Source organism: Diabrotica virgifera, chromosome 8, assembly GCF_917563875.1.
Source record: "Diabrotica virgifera virgifera chromosome 8, PGI_DIABVI_V3a".
NCBI classification, from domain to species: Eukaryota; Metazoa; Arthropoda; class Insecta; order Coleoptera; family Chrysomelidae; genus Diabrotica; species Diabrotica virgifera.
Window position 1 is genome coordinate 226,111,519 of NC_065450.1, and position 24,264 is coordinate 226,135,782.

At 32.1% G+C, this 24,264-nt stretch overlaps 2 protein-coding genes across 6 annotated transcripts in view; one reads left to right on the forward strand and one right to left on the reverse strand.

The window, feature by feature from the left end:
- LOC114337211 (synaptosomal-associated protein 25) overlaps nucleotides 1–21,828 on the reverse strand; it is a 137,757-nt gene extending 115,929 nt beyond the window's left edge. For all 5 annotated transcript variants that reach the window (XM_028287621.2, XM_028287628.2, XM_028287637.2 and 2 more), the window contains exons 1-3: nucleotides 21,629–21,828; nucleotides 16,280–16,371; nucleotides 2,621–2,662 (exon numbers count right to left, since the gene is read on the reverse strand). In XM_028287621.2, the coding sequence (XP_028143422.1) occupies nucleotides 2,621–2,662; nucleotides 16,280–16,366 (129 nt within the window). In that variant the 5' untranslated portion in view covers nucleotides 16,367–16,371; nucleotides 21,629–21,828. The remainder of the gene's footprint in view (nucleotides 1–2,620; nucleotides 2,663–16,279; nucleotides 16,372–21,628) is intronic.
- Nucleotides 21,829–22,381: 553 nt separating this feature from the next.
- On the forward strand, nucleotides 22,382–22,957 carry LOC114337245 (DNA-binding protein SMUBP-2). Its single transcript, XM_028287661.2, has one exon. The coding sequence runs from the start codon at nucleotides 22,467–22,469 to the stop codon at nucleotides 22,812–22,814; it is 348 nt and encodes a 115-aa protein (XP_028143462.1). The 5' UTR covers nucleotides 22,382–22,466; the 3' UTR covers nucleotides 22,815–22,957.
- Nucleotides 22,958–24,264: the final 1,307 nt, after the last annotated feature.

Genomic DNA, 24,264 nt, shown 5'->3' on the forward strand with positions numbered 1-24,264 from the left:
TAACAAAACAAAAGCAACTTTGAAATTTAATAATGCGTTAGTTACATGGTTCTACTCGAGTTATTTGGGAATAAAAAAAATAATGAAGAAAATTGCTCCATGGGAAGCCGAGAAAATGCATTCTTTTAACCCTCCGTTAGGCGCGTGGTCTACAATCGTAGACCACTCTCCTTTAAGTGGTCGCCAATTGCATAAAACTGCACATACGCCCCCATCCCGCTTAGTAGCTGTCACTAATACTTCCAACTTACTCTTCAGTTCTCTAAACGCCGCCGATCTGTTTGCATTATTTTTTTACCATTATTCAAAGAGCACTGGTCTACAACCGTAGACCACGCGACTAAGCGCGTTCCAGTTTTTAGTTGTATATATAAAGCTAATATGTAGCCTGCTGTGTATATAAAGTTAATAACATAAATGAAAATGTTTCAATAAGCGACTTCATTGAAAACTTAGCATGGTAACTAATCAAACAGCAAATTGAATATGGATCAACTATGCCTTCCCTGCTAAGAGAACTTAGACGACGAGCTCGCGTACTGCTCGGAGTTCAAGAAGTCGTACTCCTTTCCCCTAATATTCCAACAAATTACGTGGGACGATGTTGTAATTGTGCATGAATTTGCAATGTGTCAACAAGAAGGGCATGCCAAATATGTGACACATTTGCATTCAAGGATCAGTTTGGGGATATTTGCACTGAATGTTTGACGGACTAAAATTGTGCCATTTTGACCATTTAATAGTTTTGTTCTTTTTTTACTTTTTAGTTCTATTCTTTATTATTTATCCCTATTGGTCATTCTATAAGTTCAAAGATAAAAAATATTTGTGTATTTTACTAAATTGAGCTTATTCTTATGACCATTTTCATTTACTTGCGAATAAAGACCCAAAAAATCATGACTTCGTTTTTAATTTTACCACTGTCAAAATGAGAAAAGCCAAGGAACAAAACATATCTAATATCAAAGTGCGAACATAAATAAACATGTTGTTAACCACTAATTTGTTAATTTTGACAAAATCCGGTATTATACGACAAAAAACTCTTGGTCTACAATCGTAGACCACGCGCCTAAGCTTGTCAGCAATAGCGACGCGCCCAACGTAGGGTTAACGTACACCATTTTGAACTTGGAGATTACATTTCCTCCAACCTAATTTTTGATTGGAATTTTGCTATTTTTTGCAATTTTCACTAGTAATAACGACAGTTTTGATTATAATAATATATGTTATGAGTATTTTAAAGATATGAAAATTGGTGTGGAGAAAGAGGACCGAAAAAAAGGTGATGGTTCGAAAATTATGATCCTATTGTTTATATCTTTGCCGTAAATGCCGGTCAACTTTGACCGGTTGTATCTCAGGAACCACTCATCACAATTAAACGTTTTTTCTTTTAAAAGAAGCGTCCTGTCGCTTTTTTTCCAGTACCGTTTTCATGATTTAATTTAATTTAATATTTCCCGAATATTCTATTTGTTTATAAGCCAAAAAATTGTTTATAATTTTAAACTATTCCTGAGGTCGCTTAAATAGTCCAATTTCAATTCTGTAAAATACATTAGATAAGTACAGCGTCTTTTTATACAAAAATCATAGTTATTTTTATGTATCGTAATTACTGTGGTTATTATAGCTACCGTAAATTTTTAATTAACAATTCAATTGTTGCTAAACTGTTCATTCAATTTCTATTGGCTTCTGGAATTATAATCTATACGAAAGGGGCTTTTATATTACCAAGTTATTTTAGTTGAAAATTAAAGATTTTGTTGGAAAAACCCGCATTTTCCGGGGAAAATTTTCGTCGAAGTACATCATAAAAAACACGTCTCTATGCAGAATTTAATTACGGTGAATTTTTATTTGGGTGTTTTTGGTGTAAAGTTAAAATCTTTGGAGTTACAGAGCAAAAATTGAAAAAACACGATTTTCGGGCGCAATTTTGTTTACAAAAAAAAGTAGCACACTATCTGCGGACTTTGCATACCTATATCATTAATATATACAATCATAAGATTCGATTCCAGCAATAAAATTGCTGGTAAATAACTTTTCTCAAAAATATCCTATTCTCCGATAATCTGCCCAGTCTAAAAACACAATTTTTAGACGTTAATACGAATTATTTGTAATTGAAGTATTTTACACTAAATCTATAAGTATCTTTCAGTGCTTCAACGTGTTGAAGCAGTTTAAACGTATGTATTTGTAGTGTGACGCGTTTTTTTATTATTGTTCACGATTTGAAGTAGAAAAACTTGCACAAACGCCGAAACATATAGAGCGAAAGAAAGAATTACAAGAGTTAATTACAGATTACAAGAAACTAAGGGTTATTTTTATTCTCCTCTCTTTCCCCACAGAAATATATCGGCTTCGGGATGATTTTTGAAAGATTAGTCGCCAGCAAATAAAGAAAAGTCTTTCGATATCTCCGCGAAAATTGATCTATCAGACATTCTGATGAAAATAGCGAAGAAAACACGATGACTTTTCTTTATTTTAGCAGTCTAGAAAGTTTTACCTATAAAATATGAGCTGAAGGATTAGAAAAACAGTTCTTATAAGTAACACAGACACCAATAGCCAGTAAAAGTGCGATATTTACCTCTTCGCAGAGAGCCAACATACGCCTTGTGCTTTCCAGGGACTGAAAAAGAAAAAAATATCATTAGTGTTTATTATTATATTTAATAACGGATTCTGTATCCAAGACTTTCCTATTTTCTTTAATAAATGTCGCGGCAGCGTCTTAATGGTGGATTTCAATCTATTTTTGAAATTCCCATTAATATTCGTTTTGATTCAGAGGCGAGCAAGCATCTACACTGATGAAGTTCTGAACAGAAACAGCTGTGTGTAGACTGTTAGTCCAAGGCCCATCTGTTTTGAGATGGACGTTGAGAGGTGACTCAAATTTTTTTGCAGAAATTGCTTGAAAATAAATCAAATAATAATATTTGAGCTATCCTCCCTCTCAAAAAGGTCGGGAACATTGTTTAAATAATTAAAATGTCAAAAAATGAAGGAAAGATTCGATTTTTTTCTTCGTTTTTTGATTATAACTTTAAAAGTATTCATTTCCCAGAAAAGATGTACTGACATAAAAGTTACGTAATTAAATTTCCTACAATATGGAATTAGTTAAAAGTTGAAAAAATAGTCACCCTTGTTGCAAAATAGCAATAATTGCGAAAAAAAAACATACAAAAACAAGTATTCGCATTTTACGTTTTTCAACCATTTATGCTAAACTTATGTCCTTCATATTTCACCCAGAAAAACTTTATGATACAGTAAAATAATACTGTAAATTTAATTAAGATCGGTTCAATAGATTTTGCAAAATAAATTTTGCAATCCAGCTTTCGCAAAAACAATTCATTTTTTCAAAATGTTACAGGACTGAAAATTAAGCAGATGGCAAGTTGAACTTTTTTTGCGTATAGAAGTGTACTGTACCTTTCATTTTCAAATTGCAAAATTAAAATCGATTAACTACCACGGCGTCAGGAATTTTTTTAAATAAACATTAATTATTGGTGCTACGCGCAGGACAGCGGTGTTCGATTCACATGAAGTTGATTTCCACCAAAATTTCTTCAAATCTTCATCTAATATATTATTTTCTTACTCTATATTTTGTAGTATTTTAATATTTTAATTCCACAAAAATCAAACTAATTTTATTATTGTTTGTGAAATATTGTTTAAACAATTGTATATGTTTAAAAATAATAAACTTTTATTCTCAAGTTAAAATATATGAACAAAGAAAGTTTTTGCTAAAAAAAGTGTTATTTCAAAGGATAGAGTATGGGTTTTTATTTTGCAATAAACAAATTTATTTATTTATATCGAAATGTAATAAAAATTAAAATGTATCAATAATTATCAAAGGTTATTGGAATGCCCAATCAGAGCAAACTATCCGGTGTCCTGCGCGCAACACCAATAATTAATGTTTATTTTAAAAAAATTCCTGACGCCGTGGTGGTTAATCGATTTTAGTTTTGCAAATTGCAAATGAAAGGTACGGTACACTTCTATAAGCAAAAAAAAATTCAACTTGCTATCTGCTTTATTTTCAGTCCTGTAACAGTTTGAAAAAATGAATTTTTTTTGCGAAAGCTGGATTGCAAAATTTATTTTGCAAAATCTATTGAACCGATCTTAATTAAACTTACAGTATTGTTTAACTGTATCATATAGTTTTTCTGGGTGAAATTTGAAGGTCCTAAGTTTAGCATAAATGGTTGAAAAACGTAAAATGCAAATACTTGTTTTTGTATAGTTTTTTCCCAATTATTGCTATTTTGCAACAAGGGTGACTATTTTTTAAATTTTCAACCAACTCTACAGGGCGTAACAAAAATACAGGTCATAAATGAAATCAAATATTCTGGGACCAAAAATAGTTCGAATGAACCTAACTTACCTTAGTACAAATATGCACACAAAAAAAGTTATAGCCCTTTGAAGTTACAAAATGAAAATCGATTTTTTCGAATATATCGAAAACTATTAGAGATTTTTTATTGAAAATAGATATGTGGCATTCTTATAACAGGAGCATCTTAAAGAAAAATTAAAGTGAAATTTGTGCTCCCCATAAAAATTTTATGGGGGTTTTGTTCCCTTAAACCCCCCAAACTTTTCTGTACGTTCCAATTAAATTATTATTGTGGTACCATTAGTTAAATTCAATATTTTTAAAACTTTTTTGGCTCTTAGTATTTTTTCGATAAGGCAGTTTTTATCGAGTTGCGGCTTCTTTTTTAATATGTTTACATAAAAATTTTATGGAGGTTTTGTTCCTTTAAACCCCCCAAATGTTTGTGTACGCTCCAATTAAACTATTACTGCGATATCATTAGTTAAAAAAAATGTTTTTAAAACTTTTTTGCCTCTTTGTATTTTTTCGAGAAGACAACTTTTATCGAGATATGACTTCTTTTTTAATACGGTTCAAAATATACCTACAAATGTAAATCATACATAAATTTTCATATTATTACCAAGTCTCCATAATCGTACTTAACCATATACAAAATGTGGTGGATTTGACAAATATTCAAAATATCTCGATAAAAACTGACTTTTCGAAAAAGTACTAAGAGCCAAAAAAGTTTTAAAAATATTTTGTTTAAGTAATGGTACTACAATAATAATTTAATTGGAACGTACACAAAAGTTTGGGGGGTTTAAAGGAACTAAACCCCCATAAAATTTTTATAGGGTGTCCAAATTTCACTATAATTTTTTCTTAAGATGCTACTGTCATAATAATGCCATATGTCCATTTTCAATAAAAAAATTTTTAATAGTTTTCGATATATTGGAAAAAATCGATTTTCATTTTGTAACTTCAAAGGGTTGTAACTTTTTTTATATACACATTTGTACTAAGGTAAGTTAGGTTCAATCAAACTATTTTTGGTTCCAGAATATGTGATTAAATTTATGACCTGTATTTTCGTTACACCCTGTATATTGTAGGAAATTTAATTACACAACTTTTATGTCAATACAACTTTTCCCGAAAATGAATACTCTTAAAGTTATAATCAAAAAACGAAGAAAAAAATAATAATAATATAATAATAATAGAGTTTATTTGTAGCAACTAACAACATAATAAATAAACCCAGTTTCTCACTGAAGTTGTTAGTCACATAGACTACAACTTGTGCGTGAGGGTTAAATTTTGATTAAGCATATTAAATAACATTAATTTATCTTATAGGTTAACAAAAAGGAACAAAATATAGTATTTTCGATCATCTGACTTCAAATTTGGGCTCCTCTTCTCACCTAATTCAGTTACTGTTAAATTTTGTTTATGGGACCTCCGAAAATCGCTCATAATATTCAAGAAAGGATTGCAAACAATTTCTGATGGGATTCTTCTGACGAACTTCGTTTTCTATGAGAATAATAATGATTTTTTGAAGGTGTATTATCCATGTTTACCATAATTTTCACAATTTAAACATTTATAAGTGACATTTGTAATAAATCGAATTTTTCCTTCATTTTTTGACATTTTGATTATTTAAACAATGTTCCGGACCTTTTTAAGAGGGAGGATAACTCAAATATTATTATTTGAGTTATTTTCAAGCAATTTCTGCAAAAAAATTTGAGTCACCTCTCAACGTCCAAATGTACTAATATTTTTACAGATGCGCCCTGGTCTATGTGCCTTGCCTCTGAATCGAAAGGAAACATAAAATTGTCTTTCACTTCACTTCTATCTTTACTCAGGTTGTGAGTACTAAGCACCTTTCCTAGTGCCTTTTCTTAGACGAATGAAAACGGAATGTGATTGCATATTGTAGAATCCTTTCCGTTTTCTATATTCGTCGTCTCTATGCCTTGTAAATTGTGGAAGGCAGAGATTTAGGATGTTAACAGAGAAAGGTTCTAATAAGGAATGTTTCAGATTTAAATTAATGTCTATTATTATATTTAATAATGGATTCTGTATCCGGTACTTTCCTATTTTCTCAAAAAAATATCAATACATAATTAATAACTACTAATCATTTTTATATTTCAATATGTTTCGTTCTACATTACCTAGTGGACCACTGTACACATTTTTTGCAGATATTTTCAGAGTGGACCACAGAAAATTGACATGTATTTGACAATGAGAATTTGACAATGTTAATTAGATACTAGTCTAAGTAATGAAGCTTAAAACAGGACAAAACCTCGCAATTTTTACAGAATGGATCGATGTGCTTGAAAATTTGAGAATAAGTAGTAGATAGTCCAATGATCAAAATCTATATGATGCCGAAATGCGCTTTTACCATGGGGGTGGTTGCCACCCCATCTCGGGGTTGGAAATTTTTTATGGTATTTTGACCGCAAAAGTTGATAAATCCATTCATTCTAAGCAAAAAATGTTCTATACATTTTTTTGATAAAATTAAAATTTTTCGATTTATTCGCTATCGAAAGTGTTAGTTTTATATCGAAAACATCAATGTTTTTAATAAGTTTTCTGCTAATAACTCCAAAAGTTTTCGTTTTAGCAAAACAACTTTACTTAATAAAAATGTACCTTTTGAAAAAATAAACAAAACCGTTTTTTTAAATTTGCTTTAAGACCAATAGTAATTGAGCTATACTTTATTATATGTTGGCTCTTGTCAAATGCTAAATATTGTAGTTTCAAAGTCAAAAGACGGGAAAACTATGCATTTTTCGAGGACAACTTCAAAAATTAAGTGACTTATAATGAAAAGAATATCGGTCCCTATTTATTTCAGCGAAAAAGTATTCGGAAGCAACCCCCTAATCACTACCCTAATTAAAATTAGTCATTGACCTTATTTGGTATTTTTGAAATTATACTTCTTTACCGGCGATATGAGGGTGAATTTTTATATGTTAAAACCTATGATCCCGGCGCATGCGCATTATAACTTTGTTCTGATTGGATGTTCAAATGACATGTCAAAAATTATTCAATATGGCGGCTGTGGCAACAGCTGTAGTTAGATTATTTATGGTTGTTGCGTTTTAAAATTTGTGTGAAAAGAAACAACAAAGAAAAGTTAGTTAATAGTTATACTGCCTTTTTAAATAGTTTTCATATACCTATATTTTTGGACTTTTGGACTATTTTGGACAAGGAAAACTCATTCTAATTTGGTAAGTAATTTTTATTATAATCATATTGTAATTATACATTTGGATTAGGTTGAAATACAGTAGAGCGTCGATTATCCGAACTAATTGGGGGACATAGGTGTTCGGAAAACCGATTTGTTCGGATAATCGAACTACAATATATTGATACATATTTATAGTCTACATATTTATCCACAAGTGAATAAAAGCCATATTTATATACCTACATATTTATTTATATCTTAATAATGACAACTAGCAACTAAACAAAAAAGTGCAGTCTTTGCAACAACATAATTATTTTTGGATACAATATTGAAGAAAATTGAAGATATTTTAAGCGTCAATTACTAACGCTTGCTCGGTATTCGAGTGCGGGACGCGGGAGTCGATAGTTCGAATAAGCGGTCGTTCGGTTGATCGACGTTCGGATAATCGACGCTCTACTGTACATTTATTTTCTCAAGAATGGGGATTTTAGAGAGAAATCCCAAATTAGGTCCGATTTTTATTTTTAAATTATGATTTTTTGGCGTAGATTTATTTATCTAGTAGGTATGTAATGCTTTGATTTACATACTTAATTTGATTACCAACAAAAGTTCTACCAATCTTCATCTAATATATTGTTTTCTTACTGTTTTGTTATATTTTAATATTTTCTTCCACAAAATTTAAACTACATAATTTAATTATATTCAAAACAACTGTCAAACAGTAAAACGTTCAGTTACCCTATTTTTCCACATGACAAATAATGTGGAATTGAACGAGTGAGTCTAGGCTTCGATTACGAATCAAAGCGCCACGAAATTCACGGGTTCGATTCCCGATGCAAGTTTTTATTTTTTTATTTTTTTATGCATTTTATGATTGTAAATATATTTGTTATATAATTTTTTTTCAGAAAATGCGTATTTAAAATTTTTGTCAACAATTATTATCGTTCAGAAATCATTTTTTCTTTGTGGCATTTTTCAATGTGTTTGTGTGCGTTTTATTCTTTTATTTTTTAAAATTTTTGGTATTGTCTTAAAAATCACATAATATGTAGTAGAAGTATAACTTCTTACGTGCGTACAAAGTACACACACATTCTTTTTTATTTATGTATTACTAATAGGTTCTAGAAGTTTGACCGGCTTAGAATAATTAGTTTTAAAAAACAATGGAGTTAAAAGCGAATAAAGAATTTTTGTAGTTTGGAAAAAAATGGAATTTTCTTCGGAATAGCAAGATTAGCATCAGAGATACGAAATAGCTATTTGTATAACAAGGGAGGAAAGTGCTACTTTTCCTCCCGAGAATGAAGTTTACTGCCCGACGCGTAGCGGAGGGCAGTAATCATTCAAGGGAGGAAAAGGCATTTTACTCCCATGTTATCCATATGGTTTTTCCACCTTCCTCAAATTAATAACAAGTCATTTTTCATTTTTACTTAATTTAGTTATGTAACTAACCAACAAAATTTATTAAAACTAAAACAAACAAGTAGGTACAATATAATTGTCAACTGTCAAATATATAAGTCAAAATTTTAATGTAAACATTGTTAAATCAAAATAACAATTTACCATTCTGCAAAATACAAGGTGTTTTATAAATAAACGTTAAAATGTATAGATACTTACGTAATAGAAAATAGATATTGTACAGGGCGTCATAAGTTATAGCTCATGAATGAAATACCATGACGTCACTGTTACTTTTCCTCCCTAGGGAGGAAAAGTACAACTTTGCTCCCTACAATCAGGTCCGAAAAAGTATACTTTCGGTAGAGGTAGGTGGAAAAAATGTTTAAAAATGCAATTGACGCTTATTTAGTTCCCAAGAAGCAGGTTTGCAAAAATTTTTCCTACGGCAAAAATTAAGTGAGCTATTGACAATTAAAACTTGTAATAACATGCAAAAATCACCTTTACGGATCATTTCAAAGTCACCTCTTTTTGCGACTGAGGATTTTAAAAAGATTTAAGGTTAATAGACTTATAGATCTTATAAACACCTACAAAATTCTTTTTTACCAAACTTTCTAAAGTAAAAAATAAAAAAGTTACGGTACAAAAATCAATATATTTTTTTGAAAAACAAAAAGGGGGAAACCAATTGGAAGCATAATAATGTAAGTTAGCGGTGTTTTTAGTCATCAGCCTTATTCATTCTTATTTATTTATATATTATTAATAGATTCTAGAAGTTTGACTGGCTTAGAATGATTAGTTTTTAAAAAACTGGAGTTAAAAGCGAATAACGAATTTTTGTAGTTTGGTAAAAATGCCATTTTCTTCAGAATAAAAAGATTAGCATCAGAGATACGAAAAAATGTTTCCATATACAATTGTTGGTTATGTATTTAATTCCCAAGAACATGGTTTAAAACATTTTTTTCTGCGGCAAAAATTGAGTGTAAATGAGTATATCAAAAAACATTGATTTTTTCGATATAAAACTAACACTTTCGATAGCGAATAAATCGAAAACTTTTAATTTTATCAAAAAAATGTATAGAACATTTTTTGCTTAGAATGAATGTATTTATCAACTTTTGTTGTCAAAATATCATAAAAAATTTCCACCCCCGAGATGGGTAGGCAACCACCCCCATGATAAAAGCGCCGTTCGGCATCATATAAATTTTGATCCTTGGACTATCCACTACTTATTCTCGAATTTTCTATATTCCTGGCCTATACAGGGTGTTTCACTAATAATAATCATTTTAATGAATGACAGTGCTCAGCTGTTCACGTGAACTCACAATGGTTTGACGCAGCCATGTTGTAATTTTAAACTAAAATAGAATTTAGATGTGATAAACTTTTAATTTTAAGGGTTTTATACCCGATATCTGTGGCTTTTGCCCAGGATCCATGATTTATCATGTGAATTTTAACAATTGCTCTTCTATGAAGGATTTATAAGAGGACGAAGCTCTGATGATGGCACGTTATGTGTTGAAAGTACTTAGCTGATTATTAAAATTTTTTTACACACTTTCAATTTCTTTGAGAACATACACCTGTTTGCCGGTTTGACCTATTCATTAATAATTATCCATATAGTAACAGGAGAAACCTTAGCACAAAATACGAAGATTTAACCTAAAACACTTAAATAAAATGTGGTTCCTTACTGAGTTACAGGGTGTTTTATCTAAAAATTTAAAAAATATTTTTGCTCAGCATTTTCAAACTATTCGACGTATCCATTTCATACTTGGCAGAAAGTATAGGTACTGTAGAAACTACTGAATTATGTTAAACAAACGTTTCTGGCTATTACCAGAGGCGTACGACGGGGATAGTCAATGGTTGACCCTTTACAAATTCTACGCCACCGGCAAAATTGCTATTTTAGTTCAATTTTTGGATTCTCCAATACTTTCTATGAAAATAATACACTCTTCATTCGTAACGATAAAGTCATTATTTTTCGAGATATTTGAAGTTATATATGAAACGACACGGTTATTTTGATTAATGTATTGTGTCGCTTCATTTTTAATTTCAAATATCTCGAAAACTAATCATTTTATCGTTACGAATGAAGAGTATATTATTTACATAAAATGTATTGCAAAATAAAAAAATTACACTAAAATAGCAATTTCGTCAGTGGCGTAAAATTTGGTAAAGGTCAACCAGCCACTATCCCCTGTCGTACGCCTCTGGTAGTAGCTAGAAACGTTTATTTATCTTAATTTTCGTAGGATGTACAGTACCTACCATTTCTGCCAAGTATGATAAGGATACGCCAAATAGTTTTAAAGTACTGGGTACCAATAATTTTTAAATTTTAATCATATGGATCATATCACAAATTAGTCAAAATAATTGTGCGGTTTCATATTTAATTTCAAATATCTCGAAAACTAATGATTTCATCGTTACCAATGAAGAGTATATTATTTACGTAGAAAGTATTGGAGAATCTAAAAATGGCACTAAAATAGTAATTCCTCCAGTGGCGTAGAATTTGAGAAGGGTCAACCATTCACCATCCCCTGCCGTACGCCTCTGGTAGTAGCTAGAAACGTTTGTTTATCATAATTTAGTAGACTGTCTACTAGTCGCACGTTCTGCCAAGTATGAAAAGGATATGTCAAATAGTTTTAAAATGCTGAGCAAAAATGTTTTTTAAATTTTTAGATAAAACCCTGTAACTCAGTAAGGAACCACATTTTATTTAAGTGTTTTAGGTTAAATCTTCGTATTTTGTGTTAAGGTTTCTCTAGTTACTGTATCGACAATTATTAATGAAACACCCTGTATATGATTTTCCTTTCCATAATATGTAATTCAATTTTTAAGTATCAATTTAATAAAAGTGTTACACCTACTAAAAGTTAAACTTGACGCATATGTTTAGCTAATGTACAAGCACACATCTTATGGAAAATATAATGTCACTCAAATTCAATAAAATTTATACGAATAGATTCGTTTAAATTAACGGTCAAATCTTATCATTGCGCCAACTCTATATTTTCAATAATAAGAGCAGAAATTGATATAAATAAATCTGAAATCAAATGGATACGTACATAAGTTAGAGAGAGAAAAAATATTTTAAAATACCCAAATTGTCGGTACTCCATAAATCAGCGGATTAGTTTCACTAATTCGCTTAGGCCCAGCGGGGGGTTTAAGGTCTTTTGAATAGCACCCAGAGCAATAACGATGGTAACTGACACTTTTACTGACTCAAAAAATGTGATTTCGATAAACTTTAATTGCAATTTGCGCCGTAATTAATCATAATTAAGAGTTGGCGCAATGATAAGATTTGACCGTTAATTTAAAACGAATCTATTCGTATAAATTTTATTGAATTTGAGTGACATTATATTTTCCATAAGATGTGTGCGATGTCCACCGGGAGTTCCACCTCAAAAAGTGGTACCTGTTTAATCTTGTTATGGATGTACTGACGAAGAAGCTAAGGGAGGGGACTCTTTGATCAAGGAGGAGACCAAAGATATGTTTGGAGGAGAAATTGGAGGGTTGGAGAACGGCAATGAAGAGGGAGGACTAAGGTTAGCAGATCGAAAACGGAGTATATGTGATTGAGAGGAACGATAATGGTTGGGGACATGGAATTGCTTGGGAAAAAACTATGACGAGTTGGAGAATTTAAATACCTTGGCTACTACATAATGGAAAATGGGACACTAGATCGAGAAATTGCCCATAATAAGCCTCTTCAGGTCTTGTAGGTGATCATTTGTACCATATGAACTATGATATGAACTTGGATATTTATTCCTGTTTCATCGACTTCGAAAAAGCGTTCGACAGGGTCCGACATGAAAAACTAATAGAAATATTGAAAAACAGAGATATAGACAGACGAGATTTACGAATTATCATAAATCTGTATTGGAATCAAAAGGCCAATATAAAGATAGAGCAACAAGAATCCGAGAATATTGATATAAAGAGAGGGGTAAGACAGGGTTGTGTTCTGTCTCCGCTACTGTTTAACCTATACAGTGAAGCCATATTTCAGGAAGCGATAGCGGAGCTAAGTGATGGAATCTCTATAAACGGAAGAATAGTAAATAACATAAGATTCGCTGATGACACCGTTATAATGGCAGACACCCTGGAATCGCTACAAGAATTGCTAAATAGAATTAACGATTATTGCATTCGATACGGACTAAAAATAAACAAGAAAAAAACTAAATTTATGATCGTCTCAAAAACAGAACATGGAAATGAAAGGTTAATGATAGAGCAAACCCAAATAGAAAAAGTAAAGACATACAAATATCTGGGAACCTGACAAAAATGACCAAAACAAAGAAATTAAAGTCCTAATTGAAACTGCAAGGCAAGCATTTATAAAAATGAAGACACTGCTTACAAACGAAGACCTTCAGTTGCCTCTCAGATTGAGGGCTCTAAGATGCTAAATATTTTCTATATTGCTATAAGGAATGGAAGCTTAGACATTGAAGAGACAACACATAAGAAGAATAGAAGCGTTCGAAATGTGGTGTTACAGAAGAATATTGAAAATTCAGTGGGTTCAAAGGATTACCAATGTTGAAGTGCTACGACGTTTAAATAAGGAGTTAGAAAATTATGAAGAGTATAAAAACTAGAAAACTGGAATATTTAGGTCACATTACCAGAGAAGAAAAATACGAGTTGCTGGGAATTATTATGCAAGGAAGGATCCAAGGAAGAAGAAGCATAGGAAGAAGACGCATCTCTTGGCTGAGGAACCTTAGAGAATGGTTTAGCTGTAGTTTATTACAACTGTTCAGAGCAGCAGCCAACAAAGTAACCATAGCCATTATGATATCCAACCTCTGATAGGAGAGGGAACTTTAAGAAGAAGATTTGTATCATATTCTGACCTAAATACTGCCTGCTCGCGTAGTTGGTATCGATCTAGTTTAGAATTTAGTTATTTGCTAATAATCTTCCTGAAAAGTTTGTATAACTGTGATAATAAGCTTATGGGTCGATAGTTTCCAATTTGTTTTTATATGTAATTACAATGATTGCATTATTCCATCGATCAGCTGTTATTCCTTCCACAATACAGTTATTGAATAAGACTTTTAATGCGTGTAGTTGTTTGTATTTACTAACCTACTTTTAGGTGAATAGGACTTTTATGGCTTCGATTTTTATTTCGTTTTCACCGGGTGCTTTGTTATTTTTCATCTAGGCGATCGCGTTTTTATCTCCCACAGAATAATGCCACAATTGTTCTCTGATCCTTGATTAATGACAATGACTGTTTGTCGTATCTTCTTGGTGTTTTTCATCCATTTTTTTTTATAAAAATGTGCCACTATCTCGAGAATTACTTCATTATTATTTGCCCTCTTGTGTTTGTTATTTTGCATAAGTATGTTCTATAAGACATTTTTTTAACTTTTATTCTCGTCTATTATTTTGGTGTTACAGTTTTTATTATATTTTCTCATGTCGCTAATAACGACCTTTGAAATTTTTGTTCAATCGCCTTATCTTTTTTCCATACTTTTGTGTTAGTTATCTACGTTTTTCATTATTTTTGTGTGCCTATACGCAAGAGAGGTTACCTATTTTTTTAATGTTTCAACAGAATTTTTGTTCTTCTCAATAATTTGTAACTGTGTAAACTTTTTTTTTGTTTTTATATACCTACTTGGATGATAAAACAATCTCGTCATCACAATTACATAGTAAATGTTTGCAAATCATATAATATTTATTACACCTTAGAATATTTTGTTAATCGTGACTAATTCTATCTGTTCATCATTCCAAATAATAATAAATTCCAAAGTTACAGTAACTATAGCAAATTCTTCGCATTTCTTCTTCTTCTTGTAGTTTCATGGCATCCACCTCTACAAGAAGAAGAAGAAATGCGAAGAATTTGCTATAGTTACTGTAACTTTGGAATTTATTTATTTGGAATTTATTCTTCACATTTCCTTTTGAATACTTTGGCATTGAAATCACCCATTATAAGTATTTCATGTTTTTTAAACTATTTTGTGTGTTTTTCGGACTGTTTGCTTTTGCTGCCAACACTACACATTCACTACAAACCCTGAAGAGGACAAAATCCTAAACGGGGAAGCACATTGAACGCATTTCTTCTAAGCATTTTCTAGACAAGCAAATCAAACAATGTGATGATGATGATAAACTATTTTAATACTTGTTGTTACGAAAATGAAAAAGGTCCTATGTAGCTCTTAAATCTGTAAGATTTAACATTAGCTCTTAAAGTACGCCTAAAAAAATGTTACGTATACAGTGTAGTATACTATGGAGTGGAATCATGGACGTTAAATGTAGAGACAATGAGACGACTTAACGCCTTTGAAATGTGAACCTATAGAAGAATTACGAGGGTTTCCTGGGTAGATAGAGTTACGAACAATGAAGTACTGAGAAGAATAGGTAAAGAGAAGGAAGTTGAACTTACAATTGAAGAAAGAAAACTACAGTATCTCGAACATGTGATGCGGGGCGAGAAGTATGGCATCCTGCGACTCATAATGCAAGGAAAGATAGATGGCAGAAGAAGCATCGGAAGAAGAGTTTCATGGCTGAAGAACCTGAGAGAATGGTTTGGATGCAGCTCAAAACATCTATTTAGAGCTTCTGATTCTTAGCACCCTTTGAATAGCAAAGTCTGCAGGGGACTGAGGGCCTTATCTTGTATTTCAATTGTCATGAAGATTATACTACAGTAAATTAATGTAGTAATTTTCCGTTGCTTTCTCCATTGCAGTCTAAAAACCATTAAAACTTCTGGTATCCAATAATAAACCGATCCAGGATCATTTTATGCTCTCTCTTGGTATTGATGTTGCTGCTGGTCGACATCAGAGTAGATATGGGAAGGGAAAATTTGATAATTAGGTGGGAGGATGGGCCTAGGACATAATTTCTCCGACATACCAGGAGAGATTGAGAGAGATCACGTGGGCAGGAACGCATCTCTGGAGCATCTACTCGCTACCCCATATTTTGCATAGCTGATCTTATTGATCTTAACAATATCTTGCAGATATGGAAATTGACATGCCTTGGCACAATTTTTTATGTAAGAATTTTGTGTAGGACTCTGTATTATAATAACATTCATAAAAATAACTCACCTCATCTGTAACTTGCCCAGCTTTGAGCTGGAGCTCTTGCAGTTCCGTCCTGGGCGCTCCATTTTCAGCAGCAGCAGGCGCAGGCATTTTTTCTGAAAAAAAAATTGATACAGTAGTGCGAAATTAGCAGTCAATAGATTTTTTCTAATACTTATTAAACGAAATGTTAAATACTGAATCTTAGCTACTGAATTTGATGTCTTTAGCACGTTCAGTGCCCATGACGCACAAGTAGCTTCACGAAGGTGTTATCAAAGGTACCAATGACGTATAAGTGGTGTCAGTAGTACTGTGTTACTAAACAAACAATTTAAGTACATGGTACCAGCCTAGTGGCGCTTGTTCAAGATGCGATCATTAAACGAGCAATCGAATTAAATGTAATTAAAGCAAGCCATGGAATAAGCCTTCCTTCTTTCAGATGGTTAGTCACTCATACAAAAGGAATCACTGGCAGATCTACAGGGTGGGGGAAATACCCCCTGTCATAAAGTCGAAAATTAAAAAAGAAAGAAAGTAAAGATGATTCAGATTTGATTACAGAGAAGGGCCTCTACTATGTGCTTATACGTAGTTCGGAATTACTGTTGCCTCATGGAGCACCTGTGTAGTGTAAACTGTGCACCTATGTAGCACCTCACCCACATTATAGACTAAGAGCCGCTATACGTGAAATTTGCTAATCATTTTAGGCACAATAAGACCCTATAACTTAAATAGTAGAACCTAAAAGAAATCGGATGAACACTGTGCCATCACTTTTTAGTGGCACATGCGTCGACAGTGGCGTATCAAACTTTCCACTTATGGACGGGATAAATAAATTAAGTACCCTTCCTCACTCCCAGAATATTTTTTTTTCATTTTTTTAAGTTCTATGTGATTGAAAAATAGGACTCAGCGAAATTTTAACCCCCCTTCCCCCTTTCCCCAGCATCAAAAACTTTATTTTCCGTTTTTATTTTTTTAGGGTGGTTCTAATCAATTTTAAAATTTCAAAAAATTCACACGCATAGTTAAAACTTTTACAAAACACGTCTATTTTTATAGACCTCTAGGTTGATTGTACATAACCTCAAAAAAAATTATTTTGGTAAAAGAAAAAAGCGTATAACTTTTTTTGGGTATGGCTGCAGGTATTTTTTTAAATCTTATGTATTTTATCAAACACTATATTTCTAATATTTTTCAGATTTTTCCATAAGGTTCCCCACCTACAAAAATCCAAAAAACTGTTTTTTAGGGGGTTTTTTGGGAATTTTTCCTATTTTATAGACTTTAAATAGATCAGTTCAATCAGACAGATTAATTGAGACAGATAATTCAGACAGATTAATGTTTGTTTTATAGGTTATATGTAAATTAAAGTAAAAATGAGTCCTTTATAAAATTTAAAAATGGGAGAAACACGTTCAAACCCCCTAAAAAACAGTTTTTTGGATTTTTGAAAATGGCAAACCTTGCGGAAAAATAAAAAAAAATAAAAATATAGCGTTTGATAAAATACACAAGATTAAAAAAGATTAGACCGCAGCCATACCAATGAACTGTCAACACTGATGGAATCGCCATAAAACGAAGTTAATGGCGCCAGGATGAGATAGAAGATAATCAGGTAAAGGAGGGAAGATAATCGGACAGTGCTAGTCAGGTACGTTGTAGTTGTAGCAAATTTTACCTGAAAATTCTCTGTCTCTCTCATGTCTCTCTAGAAGTGCTAGAACCTCTCTCTTGTATGTTGGCGCCTATCTCGCTTCACTGTTGGAATGGAACGGGGCCATTCCATCAGTGTTGACAGTTCATTGAGCCATACCCAAAAAAAATGTTTACACTTTTTTCCAAAATAAAAATTAAAAATGTTTTTTGAGGTTATGTACACTCAACCTAGGGGTCTATAAAAAATAGACATGTTTTATAAAAGTCACATTATGCCTGTGAATTTTTTGAAATTTGAAAACTGATTGGAACCACCCTAAAAAAATAAAAACGAAAAAAAAGTTTTTGATGGCGGGGATAGGAGAAACGGGGTAGTGAGTTAAAACTACGCTGAGTCTTATTTTTTAATCATATAGAACTTAAAAAAATAAAAAAAAAATCATTCTGGAAGTGAGGAAGGGTACCTTTTAATTTATTTATTCCATCCATAAGTGGAAAATTTGATGCGCCCCTGTCGACGCATGTGCCACTAAAAAGTGACGGCACAGTATTCATATGTTTTCTTTTAGGTTCTACTATTTAAGTTATAGGGTCTTATTGTGCCTAAAATGATTAGCAAATTTCAACAATAGCGGCTCTTAGTCTATTGGGTTATAAGCTCTCATTCAACACCTTATTTGTCATTCTATACAGTCTAATGATGGAGGAGTTGTTTCTACAAAGTCTCTGAGACAGACAGACATAGATAATTCAAAATTGTCTTATTTTTTTCAAAATGGGTGAAAACAATATGTAATTTTATAAGTTTATGATAAAAAAAAATTAAAATGGAAGCATGAAACGAACGACAAAGGATTAACTGTAAAAGTGGTCGAGTAATCTAGGCAAGTACTAACTATCCCTGCAGTTCTACCAATGAAAACGTGAGTACTAGATTATAGTAGAATAGAGTATGTAGAGTAAAACGGCTACTCTAGCAAGTAGACTAGTTCAGCTAAAAAACATGCTAGTGTACTCTACTACTACTACTTCTTCTTCTTCTTCTTCTTCTTCTTCTTTTATATAGGCAGTACTGCCTGTTTTTCTTCAACAGTGCCTTTCATTCTGCCTCTAAGTTGTCATTCCATTTTTTCCTTGGGGGTCCTATACTTCTCCTGCCTAACGGCGACTTGTCCCTGGCTATTCTTACTATCCTTGATTAAGAGATCCTGCTTATGTGTTGATTCCACTCTTCTTTTGTGTTGTTTACCCAGGTATTTATATTGTCTACCCCACATATGCGTCTGATTTCCTCACTTCTTACTCTATCCTGTAGTCCTTTTCCAGCAATCCTCTACTACTATTACTAACTCTTCTAATGAAAACAAGGCTTTAGACCTGTCTGGTGTACCTGATATTGTGTAAAGGGAACAACTAGCCTTTCAGGCTACCTGAAGAGCTTATTACTACCACAGACAGGTACATGGTACCTACACCTGACAGGTCCAACTGTTCAGGTGTACCTGATAGTGAGTCTTCTTCTTCTTCAGGTGCCGTGTCTGTATTCAGACGTTGGCTGTCATCATGTTTACAAGTTCCTGAAACCTCTTTCTATCGGCTGCTGCACGAAATAATTCTTCTATTATGGAACCACACAATTGTCTAATATTACACAACCATGAAAGTTTCTTTCGACCAATCCATCTCTTTCCCTCCACTTTTCCTTGTATTATAAGGCGAAGTAGATGGTATTTAGGTCCTCTAATTATATGGCGAAAGTATTCTGTTTTTCTCCTTTTTATGATGTTTATGAGCAGACGTTGATAGTGAGTGGCCAGCTTTAAATGAAAGGTTGAAAGATATTTTAAAAGGAAGAAAATTAGAGAAAGATATATAGACAGGTATATACAGACAGGTATATATAAACTGGTATATATGTAAGGAGTAACCAATAAACTTCTTCTTTAAGTGCCATCTCCGCAACAGAGGTCGGCAATCATCATAGCTGTTCGGTTATTAGAGACTGCTGCTCTAAAAAGTTCATAAGATGTATGTCCGTACCATTTTCTCAGGTTGCGCAGCCACAATATTCTGTGTCTCCATATGCTTCTCTTTCCTTGAATCTTTCCCTGTGTAATCAATTTGTTGTAAGTTGTATCTCTCTCCACGTGTAATATTTCTGAGTTATTCTAATTTTCTTGTTTTGATTTCCATTTCTTTATTCATCTTTCTTAGAACCTCTTTGTTTGTGACATGTTCTGTCCATGATATTTTCAGAATTCTTCTGTACACCCACAGCTCGAATGAATCTAGTTTTTTCATTGATGCCATATTCAAGGTCCAAGCTTCCATTCCATAAAGCAAAGTCGAGAAAACGTAGCACCTAGCCAACCTAACTCTTAACTCCAACTTCAAATCTCTTGTGCAGAGCACTTTTCTCATTTTGTTAAAATTTGCTCTAGCCTTTTCTATTTTGTTTTCATGGAAGTCATCACCTGTGGAGTTGATCATTGTTCCAAGATATGTATATTGGTCGACTTGTTCGACATTGGATCCGTTTATGAAGAGATTCTCGTTATTTCTTTCAGTTTTCGATATTATAAACTTTGTCTTTTCATAAACTTTGTCTAAAAAAACCAATAAAATAGCAACATAGAATTGTTCTAAAATTGTTTTCTTTTTTGTGGTAGGTATCTCAGATATTTTCAGGCATATTTTGAAGATAGCTTTTAGATTGAAACTTGTTTTCTGCGTTATTCCTTTAATTTTTAGATTTTTATTCTACTTTTATATAAAATAGAACTCTTTAGCGACATATAAGTATAATGTGATATGAATGGATTACCGTTGAAAGCTGATATGATCAACCAAAAAAAAAAGATGTATTTGGTGACTTTTTCTGGTGACTCTTGGGTGTGAATCTGTTTTTTTAGACTACTCCTCCTGGTTTAAAAACAAACCATAATAACTGTTTACAGTTCTCAGTATTAAATCTCTAATACTTAGCTAGGAATTTTATTTTTAATTAAGAAAAAAAGTCAAAAAGTATTAAAATTTGCTCATTTCTTAGTATAAGCAAGACAATTGCTACAAGTTATACAAGGTACCTACATAGTGTTATGAAATCAATATGAATGCAGTGGTTGAGTAAGAAAACATGGGAATAAAAAAGAACTGCTAAAAAAATTAGTAAACAACTAACATATCTATTCATATTTTGTAGGAATATGTATATTATTTCCTTCAACAATTAAATTCGACTATAAAAAGATGTTAAGTAATTTCTATTATCACATTAAAAATTAATTTAAAACAAATGCTGTTCTGATTGTGTTTCTTATCTTGCTAATTGGTGAAACAAATACGTTGTGACAATAAATTTGCAAGTAATTCAGGAGTTTGGGAAACATTTCAGTAGAGAACAATACTCAGGATTTCCCTAACATGGGATGGGAAGTCTACAACTAGACAGACAGAATTGGGTAGGTGCATTGTTCAACAAAAATCAATAGTATGTGCGGGCCTGTACTCGTACCAAAAACTACAGGAAAAGGGATAACCCGGAACATCGAATTCCTTGTCTGACTGATCTTATTAATATTAACTATGACCTCATCTCGAGTTTTAAAAAAATCGCGGTTGTTGATGTATCATAGCTGAGGAATTCCCTTTTGACACCTCAAATCTCCATTGATAAAATCTGAGGGTACTTACCGGACTAAAGAGGGTGGAGCACGGAGAAGAAATAGAACAGATTCACTAGTAACTTGGAGTTATCACATAACACACTTAACAATCCGAATGTCAGGGATTAATTTAGAAATTTCCCTTCTAACGTCAATAACCACTTAATCAAATAACAAACCAGCCGGACCCTCGCAACTACTGTAACATAACTGCTGATGTATAATTGGTTGCCTTTTTACCATTTCTATAGACCAAGATTTGCGCATGGACAGTATTGGATATCTTATTTCGCGCTCAATTTAAATACTCCTGTAATTAACAGTAATATATAGTACATACTCTATAAAAAAATATAAACAAATTGGAAATTTATTAAAAGAAATATTGACTTAATAATCTTATTTAACTTATAGATTACAAAAATTTACAAAATGTAAACCTATGAATAGAGAAACAAGAAACAATAATATTTTGTAGTAAATACAAAAACTGATTATCCAGGGTACCTAGTGTTCTATAATGGAAATTTGCTAAAAAGGAAATTTCTCAATTTTACTATAAGCTATTGCATTATAGTTTTAGAATCGCTTTTTCATTAAACTTAAATCGTTGATTGATAAATATATTGTATATTCATCAATCAACGCTTAAATTGTATTAAATTTTATCTATTGTAAATCTGATTGCACTTATTGATCTACTAGATATGCAATTGTAAATACAGAATTCCTCCTTGTGCAAAACCATGCAAAACTGTGCAAATAAAACGTCATTGTGCAAAACTACATAACCTACAATTTATGATCTGTCAAAAATTTGTTTATTAGCTTTATTGTTTTTTTTTTTAATATGAAGAAGTAAAAAAATGCAGAATAAAGCTGATCTTTCGAAAGCAGTTCACTCAAAAAATATAGACGAAGTATTGGAAAAAGTGACAGAGATCGATTATCGCTGTTCCTTTGATAAATGCAAAAATCGTACACATAATTTTGCCATAGACTGTAAGTTTTGCAAAGGCCGTTTTTGTACCAGCCATGGGTTGCCAGAAATTCATGGATGTGGTGAAGCAGTGAAGAAAGATGAAAGGAAAAAGATGTTGCACCCAGAAGTAAAATTGTCCAAGGAGAAACATTCTCAAGCTCAAACAAAGTTGAACATGAAGTTGAAGCAAATGCAATTGGAAAGAAAACCTAAGGGGCCAAAGAAAAAGTAAATTCTTGCTTGGTCTACTGTATTTTACAGTTTAAAAAATAAAGTTACTTTTGTAAATGTCTAGTTTTTAAGTGTAATTTACCTAATTTTGTAAAATGTGTATATTATATAGCTACTTATTAAATACAGTATCAAGTCTCAAAACCATCAATTATTTTCTAAGGACAAGGTAATAATAACTTTTAGTGATATAGTATAAGACAAGATAAATAAAAATGATTGAGATGAGATGTTAAGATTGTGTAACAACAAGCTTCACTTGATTGATATTCAATATTGTCCCTGAATTATTTTAGTTATTTATTGCTTTTTATAACCTACTTTTAACGGCACCCTTGCTATTACTTGTAAGACAACTGTTGAAGTCGTCTTACATGCACATATAAACAATAAGACCTTTCGCTTGAGCATATAACTGTATACCAATATCTATTAAAAGTCTTGATTTTAACCAATTTAAGAGACAAATTAAAAATTATCTTCTGATGGGTGCTTTCTACTCATTTGAGGAGTACTTCAGATCTAAATTTTGTTTTGTCCTGTAATTTAATTAGTGTTTAGTTTTTAAATTTTAGTAATAGGTTTTTTTTACTGAAGTACTGTCAACTTTTAATGTAATTTTAGACAATTTTAATTATTGCTGACCTGTAAAAGTACATTTGTACATTATTACCAATAAATACTCTACTCTACTCATGATTTGTGTTAGTACTGTTCTTTGATCAGCTTTTTTCTAGGCATATATTACGTGTTCACCAAAGCTCTATGTGGTGTTCAGTATTACGCCAAGATATTGGACTGTCTTGACAGGTAGCATAGCATACTTTCTTATTCCAAACTGAAGTTGTTTTCCCTATGCATTATGAGTCAATTCTGGAAGTGCTGCACTAGTATGACCAGGTCATCTGCATACATAATTACCAATATTCCTGCTCCTAGGTTTATCTCCAGTAAGTTGTTATAGAATACATTCCAGAGCAGCGGCTCTGGAGCCGAGTCCTGTGGCACTCTTGCAAATGTCTTCATTGTGTCATCTTTGGGTTCTTCATGGTGTCACCTCACCAAGTTCTGCAGGTATGGGGATATTTCCATTTCTTCTATTCATTTTTTTTGTCTAGGGCTACGATAACATTATTTTCCCTAGTTGGGGTTTTTTCATGTTTGATTGCTTTGTAGTTTGCATCCGGGCAGTTCTTGTCTTGGTATTTGATGAACTCTTCGTATTTAATGCCCAATTAAATTTGTTTTTATTTTCAATTATTGCCCACACAAAAAATAAAATAATAAATAAAACATTGAGTTGTATCGTTAATTGAGGTATTGAGGGGGTATCCTCCAATACCTCAATCAACGGTTGTATCGAATTGAAAGCAATGTATCAGCTAACAAAAATACATTTCAAGATAATTAAGTTTTTTTCTTAAATAGACTTAGCATCGAATAAATTCTGA

Excerpts from the sequence above, each read along its gene's own strand:
- LOC114337245 (XM_028287661.2), top strand. The coding sequence starts at position 22,467 with ATGCAGAATAAAGCTGATCTTTCGAAAGCAGTTCACTCAAAAAATATA.